The sequence below is a fragment of the Lissotriton vulgaris genome, chromosome 3_1 (genome assembly GCF_964263255.1).
Source record: "Lissotriton vulgaris chromosome 3_1, aLisVul1.2, whole genome shotgun sequence".
Classification (NCBI taxonomy): Eukaryota; Metazoa; Chordata; class Amphibia; order Caudata; family Salamandridae; genus Lissotriton; species Lissotriton vulgaris.
The window spans coordinates 717883343-717896518 of NC_141689.1; the positions used below are offsets into that span (position 1 = coordinate 717883343).

At 39.6% G+C, this 13176-nt stretch overlaps 1 protein-coding gene across 2 annotated transcripts in view; it reads left to right on the forward strand.

Moving 5' to 3' along the window:
- Positions 1-11895, forward strand: part of DCP2 (decapping mRNA 2) — a 295860-nt gene extending 283965 nt beyond the window's left edge. For both annotated transcript variants that reach the window (XM_086961031.1, XM_086961032.1), the window contains one exon: positions 10185-11895. In XM_086961031.1, the coding sequence (XP_086817157.1) occupies positions 10185-10348 (164 nt within the window). In that variant the 3' untranslated portion in view covers positions 10349-11895. The remainder of the gene's footprint in view (positions 1-10184) is intronic.
- The last annotated feature ends 1281 nt before the right edge of the window (positions 11896-13176 follow it).

The following is a 13176-nucleotide window of genomic DNA, read 5'->3' on the forward strand; positions in this document are numbered from 1 at the left end:
GGACGGCTAGAGCAGGGGAGGAATGGTAAGTGCGCATGAACTATTTGGTCGGCGCTGTTGGGCCGACCAAACAGTTCATGCGCACTTTGCATGTTCCTACCAGGCTGCATTACACAGTCTGGTGAGGAACATGCACTGGCTTCCTGTTCCAGTCTCAGCGCAAATCCACTGTGATCAGACCAATCGCAACGCTGCACTGCAGCATTGTGATTGGCCCAAGGGAACCTGTTTACCGGGTGCTTCTTGCTGCCCGACGGACTGGAGAAAGGAAGGGGACACAGGTTAGGCGGCGGTCGTCCGTTCCGAGGATAGTGTTTTATTTCTTGAAAAAACATCATTCCCGTCTGGTAGTAGCCACTACTGGATCTATAACCCTTAAAAAGGGTATGTTTTTTACAGTGAGTATTAAGGTAAAACCGTCCGGTTTCATATCGGTGATCCAATCAAAAATAAAGTCGTTAAGCATTGTAGTGGTGTAAGAAAGGTATTGAAAGGACCAAAGCCTTGGACACCAAGGGACATTTTTACCTTTTTGGATGCCAAAATGGCATTCTAGTAGTTAGTATAACGAGCGTACCTCCAGCAGACTGGATGTGTCAGAACCACTATTGGTCAGTGCACAAAATTGATGGAGTGAAGAAAGAACCAGTTTGTGGCGAGCAGCCAACAAAATATAGGGTTTGCATAACTGACACATTTAGAGGCTAGGCGAGATGCACCAGAGGTCAGGGATGTTATACACATATGCCTATGTGCGATCTGTGGCGGAATGAAATATTTGTCAGATTATCAGGAACAATTTAAAAAAATTAAATTGTGGGCCAGTCTCGTAAGCTAACCGTCCAGGAGGTTGGCAATGGCATACAGATTAATCATTTTGGGTAAAGACCATCAAAAAGTGGGTAAGAATAAGAGGGAAGCCCAAGTAGAAAGCATGCATAATAGTCGGCACACTTGGGAAACGTGGGGATGTGGAGACGGGTAAGTAACACAGTACATTCTCAATAAATAAAGGAACAGAAAAAGCCCGGTCTTTGGTACGAGAAAGAAATGTCACTGTAGGGACATGGGTGGAGAGTAGAATAGACAGAGGGAGATAAACGCACCCCATTGCTGAGCTAAAGGACAGCCTACATGAGGACACAGAAAGACGCAACATGCATAACTTCTATCTCTTTAGTAGATTGTTTGGCGGAAATGTCATTCACTGTAACTCAGCTCCAGTCATGTTCTCTGTGGCGTCTTCATTTCGGTAGAAGGTCACTACATCCATTGGTACAGTCAACTGTGCACAGAAAGCTAGGCAAGTCATCATGATTGGAGGTCTTGCCATCATTGGAAATGATCATAAGAGCAGGTTCGAATAGGCCATATTTGGTATTTCCCTGCTGAAGCCTGAGCCATTGTAGGCAACTTCTTCCTCTTAACAAGAGCATGCCAATCTGCCTGATTTTTCCAGGAGTGCAACATAATTTCCAACATTAGAATCCGCTACACTTTGGATTTTGCAGATACAACCTCCCACCAAGTAAAAACTAGTGTCCTCATTCAGTTTCACGCGTGGTGGCTCATTTCGGTATACCTTTCAGAGATCTAACAGCATCTCCTAATTTTATTGTTCGGTGGTGAAGATGTTTGGCCCATAGGTAGATAACATACTGGACAAAATCAAAAAAGATCTGGAGACTGTAAAGGCTGTGGTACACTGAACCAACAAAAAGCCAATTAAAAAAGAAAAATTTTATTAGGGTGTTATTTGTGAACTGCTTTATGATGATGCCCACAAGATAATCAGGGGACCCCAAGATTGCGAGCAGTGTGCGACTGAAACTGGCCAAAAATAAGATGAGGAGCTAGATACTTTAATTCCTCGCCCTCAGTTTACCAGGAGCCTAATTAAAAAAAAAAAAATCTTTTAAAAAACGAGGCTGCTTTAGAGAAGAAATTGTGGGTTATGAGTTGGATATTACTCAGTTGGTTCTGCACAAGGAGCTTTGTTGCACCCATATCTATGCTTTATTTTTGGTCCGAGGTCTTTTTTAAATTCATGGTGAGAAAAACCTGTATGATATTGCAGTTCAAATATGAAGTGGATGAAACACCCTCAAATATGGTCATCTTAAAAATGTAGTCAGCCGAACTAGTGAGTTTGGTCCCACATGGTACTTCTTCAGGGCTGCACAAATGCATATAAAATAAATGTTACATATGTTCATACACAAATAAATGAAAATAATCTTTATATTAGCTAATTTCATCTAGCACTCTGAAATCTAAATGTAGTATTTCATCATTATTATAAACAATGTGATCATCTTTCATTTGTTCTGAAGCAGCAGAGGAAAAACGACAAATATATTACTTCATTGTGTATAGTGCATATTAATCTCAAATTTAACAGTTACTCACATCTATTGAGCAAATAGCCATCATAATAAACGATTAAAAAAATTCCATTAACAATTCATTAATTCACGTAGCCTCTGTTTTAACAGTTTTTTTTAAATGTTATACTCTATGATATAATACAGGTAATAAAACTCCCTATGTATTAACACTTCCCAATCTGTGTGCATGAAGAAAATCCATCACGTAGAATGATCCAAGCGGTAGAACCCCAAATAAATGCAATCAGTAATACTCATTTTTATAATCACAACTCTTTTTATTTGAACACCAAATAAATCAGGATCTATGAATCTAGAGTGGGGAAGAAGGTTTCAAACCCCATTTTATGTATGGTATAATTCATTCAAAAAGGAAAGTATCCACCATCAGAGGCATACTATGATCTTCCACTTGAAGAGGCCAAAAATGAGGGCAGATTGATTCTATACCCTCTATTGGTCTCAAACTTGTACAGCATTTCAAATTCGAGAAGACTGCTGTACTCATAATCACTGAGTCTATTGACTAAGTAAATTTGCTGTTAAAACTAGTATAATAAATAGACATGATTTTTCTTTCAATCAATGTCCCATAGTACGATTCATGTAAAAGTAACACCAGTTAAATCCGTTCTGGCACTGGTATTATATACTGATGTATTGTGTCACTCTAAATCAAACATAATAGGTGTTACGCTCATTTCGTAATCCACCTTTGATGATAGTTCTTTGACAATGAGTATTCCAAGATAACCAACCTATTCTGACTACTCACCATGAATATTCTCAAAAAGTCTGTTTATAACAGTCCCATAATAGCAAAAACGTTTATAGGTTAACAATTGATATGGCACTGTCCTGCCCATAATTTCCTATACAATCATAGATTTGTATCAACACTAGGGATGGAAATACTGTGATCAATGGGAGAAAGAAAAACTGTTAGAAAGAGTGAATCATCTTGGAAAATAAATGACGGTAAAATCAATGTGTGTGAATCGATAAATTGCTTAATATTTAGCTATATTCTGCCATTAACTTGTTGAAATTGTGACAGTTAACCCACGTAAATTAAATAGTTAGTAAGGTAATACTAAAACGAGAAGTACTGCTCTTGGCTTAATGGTCTTATCTTGGGACAGTTAGTTCAAAGAGGTTGCTATAGTATAGTGGCACGTATTTGTACATCCAGTATAAATCCTTAACCTGTGCATCCTGAAGTAAACAAACTCTACCACTCAATACCTGAAGCAAAATCAGAATTTAAAACATATTGTATTACTAATTTAATCATGTAATGTCACGTGATGCTCCTCTAGCGCCAAAGAGCTTCAACAAGCATACCTTAAATTGTAACATCATGCAGAAGTAAAACATAGTCTCCTATAGTCATAACCTTAATAATTAACCGCACTGTACATTTGCTATGCAAACAATCTATACACAACTGAGTCAAAGATTTGGGTGTTGCAGGTTCAATCCTGCTGCAAGTTCAAACGGCCGTTTTTTTACATTCCTACTACTAGGGTTTATAAACCCAGAAAAAATGTAGATTAGCGTTCAAAGCTGGAAATAGAAAATTGATTTAAGAAATGACAATGTAATTCCTCCATCTTCAAGTGTATTTGCAAAAAATGCAATTTAAGGGTAAAAAAGAATATATGCAATAACACCCTCTAATCAAACATATAAAGTCTCCAACAATATCTAAGAACCACCAAGGCAGCACAGCCATTATTTATGTATCTATCCTGGGTGTTTTATGTGCCTAGAGAAAATTCAATATTCTCAGATGCAAATAGAAGTAGAAAATTGAAGTTACAATTGCCACCAAATTCCACTCTCTTAAAGTGTATTGAAATTGATGGTATTGTAGGAGTAAAACAGGGTATTTATATAATATAGCATTCACTTATCAAACATATAGAGCAGTGGCTCTCAAACGTTTTAGAACCGTGGTTCCCAAACATTTTAGAACTATGGCCCACATTTTAGAACGCTAAACGTTCCATAGTCACCTACCATTTAATGGATACGAGGAGGGTCGATTCTTTTCAGTATAACTAAAGCTTCTCGTGGTAGTGCATTGCCATTTACAGACAGCACATTTCCATAACCTATAATAATAATGTGTGGAAATTAGGTTTTTGTGACTTCATTTGTGCATCCCTAAATAAGATATCTTGATTTTGTTTAGATTCTAATAACATATCTGTTTCTGGTACACTTCAGAATAACCAAAAAATACATTCATTTTTCCTTTCCTAACTGATGAATGCATGCAGGTTTTAACATTTTGTTGTGTGTTACAACAAACATCCTACAACTTTCGTTTCATACTCCCTGTAGCCCAGCAACATTGTCACATAATTCACTTTAAAAACTCCTCTCACTTTGCCTTCAGAGAAAGAAAAGTAAACACCAATCCCTCAAATTAAAATAATAAACGGCTATTTGTCAGAAGACACAGGTTGGCATGTGACCTCTGTCTTTGAAGCACTGGCAAATGTGACAAGATAAACACAAAATGTAAAGGCATCTATATTGCTTGGACTTTGCCAACCCACCAAAAATCAACCTACAACCCACTAGTTTTGCAGTCCCTTATGTGGTGTCTAAAAGGAGGCAAGAGCTCATCCATTCTCATCGCTGCAGTGTTGGTATGTCCACACATGATACCCTTAATTTTGGAGATATCCCTAGATCCACATTAAAGACTGCCCCTGTGTCCAGATTCGCTCGATCAGCCACAAGGCCATCTCCTTGATGCAAATGCCAGGTCCCACACTCTCACAATCTGGCACCTGAGAAGCAACTCCACAGGAAAGTATGAAACTTATAAAGGACGCTAGACTGCTGAGTGCTAGTGAATGTTATACAACTAAATGGAAATACTATTTGAACTACTGCAATACCCAAGATGGCAATCCCCTTAAATGCACTGTTTTTGCTACCCTGTTTAGCCATATGTCCATACATTTTCATTTATCTGCAATTTCTACACATGTTCAAAACAGAACACCAGTCATTTTTTTTAAGTCGCTGACATAAAAGCTTTCATAGAAGGGTTAAACTGTGTAGTTCCCCATTCGAACTTCTCCATTCTTTCCTTCTTCAGTTCTTCTCAAGGAAAGTTTTGTCCTTGGTTGTCATCACTTTCCAGCTTGGAAAGTGTGAACTTCAGGCTCTGTTAAACAAAGGGCTACTCTTGCAGATTCAAAAGGATACAGTTGTGGAAAAGTCAGCCCATATGACAACCGATGCCCAGGCTGCTAGCGCAAGACGCCTCTTAGTTCCCATTCTGAATAGTTACCAAATAAAGAGACGGGCGCTGGAAGCCGGAATCACAAGAACAGGATTTATTACTCATGAGGAGAGCCTGTCATTTCGGACACGAAACACAGTGTCTTTCGGGAGGTGCTCTGCCAAGTTCTCAGAGGCATCGCCTTTTATACCTTACAAAACATTCCTTATTGCAACAACGGCATTGTGAAACAAGAAAACGACATCCCCCTAATCCTCGTGTCAATCCCACCCCACATGTATCCACAATACAAGCCCTTGACCTGCTGATAGGAGGAGGGGGTAATCAAACAGCTGAGTGTTCCGCCGATTCTTGGGATATGTGCGCCTGATCGCAGCCCAGGGGGTGGGGAGGCCAGGATCAATAGTGGGTCCTTTGAGGAGGAGCGATTTCATACAATAAGGGGCAGTAAACAGTGTCTCCCGGCTTAGATGATGGCCTCGGACATGTGTGGATAGTCCATCGCGGAGGGAGGGTTCACTAACAGAGGGGTTATTCATGAAAGGAAAGGAGGTGTTGGTCAGGCGCGGCCGCGACTCCCAAGGACAGGGTCTTGCAGAAGAAGGAGGTTTATGACTTGTCCAAGTGACGGAGGAGGGGAGAGCCAGGGTGCGCACAGGGACAGAGTCGCACAGAGAGAGAGAGATCTTATGACCCGTACATGAGAGAACGGGGCAGTCAGATACAGCTGGGGGGTTATATCAGCTGAGGTGAGGGATGCGTCTTCAAGAGAAAATGGGGGACTTTGCGTGGGTCAAGCAGGAGGGTTGCTTTTCATAGCAGGGTTGCGCAGAATGAGAGGGTTTCATGGTCTATGTATGTGAGAGGGGGGGGGGTTCAAATACGTGCAGGAGGGAAGCCGGGGATTCCGATGAGCGGGCAAAAGGCCATGGTGCCTAAAAATGGCTATCAGGTACATGTGGGCACGGGCTTTTACTGGCGGAGTGGTGGGGTTAACGTACAGGGAAGGGAATGGGAAAGGGCAAATGAACGCTGCTTATGTACATCAATTTCGTTATTTTCCACACAGTAGTACTAGGCACCCATCTTCTTTTTTTTTTTTTTTTACTAAATGTGGTCTCAACTTTCTATGTCAATCAGTCTGTTGACTTATCATGATATTTTTCCAAAGCCTTAATCGCGGTAAGGTCTTTTAAATTTTAGATGTCAAAAGGACTCCCCTGTTTTATCTAGGTCGCCCTCTTGCAGTCGAAAAAACAAAGCAACTATTTGTTGCTTTTGCCTCACTGCATCTTGGCAACCAGTGTTAAATCTGGATTTTTCAAGGTGGATTGTCCACTCTGTTATGCTAAAGGTAAACTCTATGGGCTCTATTCACAGAGGTAAATTTACACATATAAATGTACTCCTGCGAAAGTGAACTACTGCACTTATTAGTAACTTTACACTATTTTGCTATTCACCTTTTCGAAATTAGTGCTAGGTGCAGTACATGTCACCTCCTCCTGGTGGAGCCTCCCGCACCAGGAATTGGAAGTGTAAAGTTACTACATGGAGGCGGGGGTCTCAGCCACAGGGGCAGAGATCTTCCTCTAGTAAAGTATAGGAAAAGGTATTAAAGTTTAATAAATGTTTTAAAAATATAGAAAACTCTTACGTACCTATTAGGATATCAGTTGGAAAGCTTTCGCCCTCAGGCTGGAGGCCTTACGACCGACATAGTCTGTTTCAATTCCGACCGACATAGTCTGTTTCAATTCCGACCGACTGATTTTGATTCAGCCGATCCGAATTGAAACTGGCTGATCATTCCAGCTGGCTTCCGAAGGGCTCAAGGAGCCCGTTGGCCAGTCGTAACCGACCCTTATTCCAAATAGACTGCGATTTATGCCGTCCAGATTACAATGCACAGTTTCCGGCAGGGTTTCCATGCCTGCCTTTCTGACATGGTAACCGTGTCAGAAAGCGTGTTTGGGGGCCCCTAGCAGGGACCACTTTCCGTTCCGGCCTCCGGTTGGTGGCCCCCTGTTAATCCCTGCATCTTGTGGCAGGCACCTTGAGGTGCTTGCCACGGGGTGCAGGGATTAACACCACCTCCCATTTACCTATGGGAGCTTGTACTACGGCCGGTTTACGGCCGTAACACGTGCTCACATAGGAAGATGTCGGAATGCGATCGCACCATGTGCCGTCACATCATAATGAGGAGGTAGGGACCGCCGCCCGGAGGATGGTCAGACTAGTTCTCCAAGATGGTCCGCCTGACATCGTAATAGGCCGCTTTGTGTGAAAATACTTTTATATTTATTAATAAAATAAAATGTTAGAGAAAAGTAACCTAATTGCCTAATAAATTATTAAATATTTAAAATATATTTATTTAATTTAAAAATTATATCCCTAAAGATTTAATTAAAACAAAATTCCACCTTCATTAATTTTTTTTACTTGAATATTTATTAAAATTTAGTAAAAGGTATGTATATATATGTTTTTAAATACTAATAATTTAACAAACGATTTAACATTTAGTGAACATTTAATATTCAAGTAACCTAATTATTTTAACCCCTTTGCTGCGGCCGCGATTTTACCGCTGTGCGGTAAACAAAAGAGCAGGGCGGGCCGTGACGAACCCCAGCCGTCATCAGCACATGCCCACTGCGGAGCGTGACAGCTGGGGTTCATCACCAGCATGGGAGGGGTTAAAATATAATAATTATTAATTATATTTATTTTGTTTAATTAAATAAAAGGTATACATTTATTTTATAAACCAATATCATTTTATTTATTTTAATATTTCCAAAGGAGTGTTATTTTCAGTCCATGCCACCGTTATCTATTTAAATATTATTTCCTAGGAAGTGCTATTTTCAGTCCATGCCACCATTGTTTTCAATGGCAGTACTTGTGAGTGGTCATGTCTGGTGCTGAATTTACTCCAAGGCTGTGCTGTAGTACATTTACTACAGTTGTGGGACTGTTTTAGGCCATAGTACCTTTAACCAGTTAACCGCGACGGTAATTCCGCCGCGGTGCGGGCGTTTTCTTGGGCGGGTGGGGAGCCATTGGCCGACGGGGGTTAAGGGGTTAAATGTGCAGTTTGTAAATAGCAGTGAACTTCCTCCTGTGTGGATCGAGGATTTGTTTTTACAAGTCCCTGCCTAAACTCCTCCCATTTAGGTATAAGCATTCCCCATTTTCCAGGCAACATCTTGCTGTCTGCTAACATTTACTACTAAAATATAAACCTATGTGTGTTAACAACTTGACATTTGTGACGGAGATCTCCACATAGAAATGATGAGAGGTGGACGTCTCTGCATGTACGCGTTTGAATTATATTTTGTAGTACATGTGTAGCACTACTAAACATACTAACAAAATTTGGTTTGTGAATAAGCCCCACACTGGATAAAACCTATAGCGTATATTGTGTTCACAAGAAGGCAGCCTAAGGAGCTTTCCTGAGGAACATAAACCTCAACAGACCTATGTGAGACTTCAATTAACAATCAGAGAGGGGAGAGAGAGAAATCAGAATGGATTTATTCTCCCTGGGCATATATAAATAAACAGTTAGAATCCACTCATTGAGATTGAGGGTGTCTCCTCCACAGTGGGGAACACCTTTATGTTTTTAGGTCCCCTCACACACCAACAGGCCCCTTGGTGTCATGCTTCATCATCGGGGTCATCGTACCCCTCTACGGGGTACGGCGTGCTGCGACCTACGGAGACCTGCGTCGACATGTTTCGGTGCCAGAAGCACCTTCTTCAGGACGGGGGGCACAAATCCCCACCTTACTCACGTTTCTCTAACTAATACCAGAATTTTCTAATAAGCATCACTAGAAGGGTGAAGTGTATGTAGAATATGATCTACAGCACTACAAGCTGTGAACTACTTGTTACAGTTAAGTAGTGTTTTCCACTCCAGTATTGTTTTTTTTTTTGTATTTCCATGCGGCATATCTTCCTTGAGTAGTCAGTCCTGTTAAAATAATCTAAAATGTTCTTTAAATTTAGGAAAGACAGATCATTTCTGAATTACTAGAGCACTCCTATCGTCATCCTGATTTTTTTTTTCTCTGGTGGGCCCTCTATATCTTTTTCCTATCACCATACAAAAGCCTATGCCTAGAATCCAAGTGAGCATTTTTATCACATAAATCTTTTTCCATCTGCATATAAAAGTCTTTACATATGTGCCAAGAATTTTCAGTGCTTGCAAGGGCGCTCTGGTCAGTCTCGGCTGTAATACACTTTCCGCCCCAGAATTGAGTAATTGCTTATGCTTTGTTCACTCTTGTCAAGGATGTTGTCTCTTCATTCTTCTTAGTGGTGAGGGTTTCTTGTTTCATTGTGTGTTCCCCAAGACTGGCTTCCATTTCTGATCATCCAAAGAAGAGTACAAATCAAGAAATATTTAAAAGAGTAGTCCTGCTTTTCTTATTAAACCTGAAGTACTGTTTGCTTCTAATTTTTTGCAGTGCAAATTAAGTGATTTATTTTTTCTTTTTAAACAGGTACAATGTATGATTTGTACTGCGCCAATGAAGACCAGGTGTTGGACCAGCCTGAAGGGCATTCTGTTGCATTCAGTGGGCACTGTCGATTCACTTTCTCATCCAGAACATTTTTAAGCTTCAAGTTCGATCATGATGCCATTATGAAATGTTTTGATCTATGACAGCAATTTTGACGCTGGACAGTGATCAAGGACTTTTGGCACTAGTTGAGAATGGGTTTTTAAATTGCGCCTTACCTTTCTCAGGTGTTTTAAAACTGTTCAGGGATGACCCTCATTACTTGTTGGGTTCCCTCTCCATGCAAGAGAAGTGACGAACCTACATATTTTTATGTTTATTGCACTGTAAATGCATACCTTTCAGTGTTTGATTCAATTGTTATTTATGAGGCATCACATACCGATTCATTCTTTATCAATGAATTTGATTATTTAACTTTGTACTTTTTTTTCTACTGTTGTTTTTTACGCTCATATGAAAAGTTTACTCCCTGGATGTATATTCAGACATCTCTATGATGCTTTTTTCTCCAGTATCTAGGCACGATAGTGATAATTACAATATTTTTATTTGCGCCACATTTTGCTCTGTTGTGTACTACATGTACATTTGTTTTCACTCTGTCTAATCTGGTAGAAACATGTCGATGGGAGTAAAAGGTGTAGGGTTTGTGGCTGTCTCTTAAAGGATTATAATCTTGAACATTGTATTGATCTTTTGGAAACCGGACTTTGTTTATGCCTACATAGTTTGAAATTTGCACAGTTTGTCTTTCAAGTTCTGCCAGCGCTGTTATTTGAGACCTTTACCTGCACAGTATACATTCACTGTATTGTCTGCACGCTAATTGTTTTTTTTATCTGTATTAGCATATTTTCTGACCTTGAATCCATTTGTGAGAAAGTATTTTCAGTGTATCAACAGGAAAACATCACCTCTTACTTCCGTTCTGCTTTGTTAAAAAAAAAGAACCCAAGCAAAGAATATTTTTTTAAAATTTACGTTATTATGTACAAAATAGACATTTGAAAATTATAATTTAGCAATTTTTCTTCCTGTTGTGTCCTGAAAATCTGCAGAATTTTATCGTTCATTAAAGCAGAGTTTCTCTCCTGTTGGCTTTTTGGGACGCATGACACCCAAAATTGTATATAAAGATTGGAAGCAAGCTCTCTTGGGTGTCACAGAATATGAGGAAATCAAGGAAGAACGTCGTCTAAATGAAAAAGTCCATCTGCTGCTGAACTATAAAACACTGTCTGCCTTGTACACAACAGTTGCTGTTCTCAATGATGATTCATATTTTTCATTTTTGTAAACAGTGGCAAACAAGATTTCAAGTAAACAGTTGAACTCTATGGACATCAGCCTTTTTTAAATTTGGCATCATAATTGTTAAAGTGTTTGTTTGTTAGCGTTGTTTCTGAATTACATTTTTGGTATGCCTAACGAAGAGGCTGTGCTTTGTTAGCCAGGAGGATGGCATGATATGTGTAGCACCGTGTAATGGTTATTCCTGAAGTTGATGACTTTTAACAGGTTTGAGAATAATGCAAATCTTTATCTCAGTTTATACATGCAATATATTGTGTGGTATCCACAAAATTAGACACCCTCTGTGCGTCTCCTCTAAGTTATGGACAGGTACTCTGCACTTGATGTTTTATAGGAGACAGGGTGGAAAGTTGCATGTATTTCTGTTGAGTTTTTTTTTTAAATATAAAACAGGGAACCTTTTTATATATAAAACAGGGGAAATTGGGAAGAATTGCTTCCATTATACCTAGTTCCTCTGGAATAGTTAAGTTTATAAACTAATAAAGCAGACCAAGCAATGTGACATGTCACTTTGATTATGGAGTAGTTTTCTATATAATGGAAGTGTATTCTGCCTTACAGACTACTCATTCTCAAGAGTAGTGTGGGAATAAATACAATTTGCATAACTACACTATATTATCTTTATTACTAGTCTTGGCACCTTGCCATTATTTTTTACCGTCCTTGGCTGTATTTTCAAGTGCAGGCCGATTAGAAATCTGGAAAACTTGGCTATAACTGTGACCCAACGACTGCAGACTTTGTCATCGGTTTAAGAAACCTTTGTCTAATCCAATAATAAGCCAATGCTGTCTACCCATTTAATGTCAGCTGCAGTTAGGGACTGGTATGAGAGAACTTAAATTAGAAAATAGCCCTTGGAATCTAAACTTGAACTTTCAGGGGTTCACAATGTGTGACCAGGATTAAAAGCTAGGGTATTATTAATTTGTACAACCATTAATGTAGAAGTCAATATGGCTGTCGTTTAAAGAGGAATCTTCTAACCATTTGGGGCCCTAGTCATAGCTATAGCCCAATTGGCATGATTGTCTTTCTGTGAATTGGAAATGGGCTATGCTTGATTTCAAAGAATAGCATGTTATTGTACAGTTCTGTCATTTATATGGCCTAACTGCACTTTCGGCAATAAGCTAGTTTCCATATGTTCCCAGGATTATCAGCACAAACTGGATTCTATTTCTGCTTGTGATGATGTTAGGAGTATTTTGTGCAGTCTTCTTCTCAGTTGGGTGGCTATGTCTTATTCATTTTGATGTGGATACCACTCTAGAGTGCCAATCTAAAGTAAGAGCTTCAGCTGTTTTTACTTCAGGGTTAAGGCCAGAGGGCTTTTACGCATCTTCGGGATTGGAAGCCCTCCATTTCCTCACAAATGGAGATGTGTGGTAAGTATTGTTGGGGGTACCGTGATAGGAAAATTATGGTATACTTGGGCTATGTTGGGTGCGTGACAGTTCTGTCCAGTGTGTTCTGTTGAATGTTAGTAGGTCTCCTGCCATGTTTGAAGTGTTGTGGGAGTGGTTATAGTCAACTTAATGGCATATATACGGGATGAGTTGGATTAATTCAAGATTTTCTGCCTTCTTTTAGACATTTGTTAGACCGTTGCCGTCTGTGTTGCAGCGTTCATTAGATTTCGGTTGCA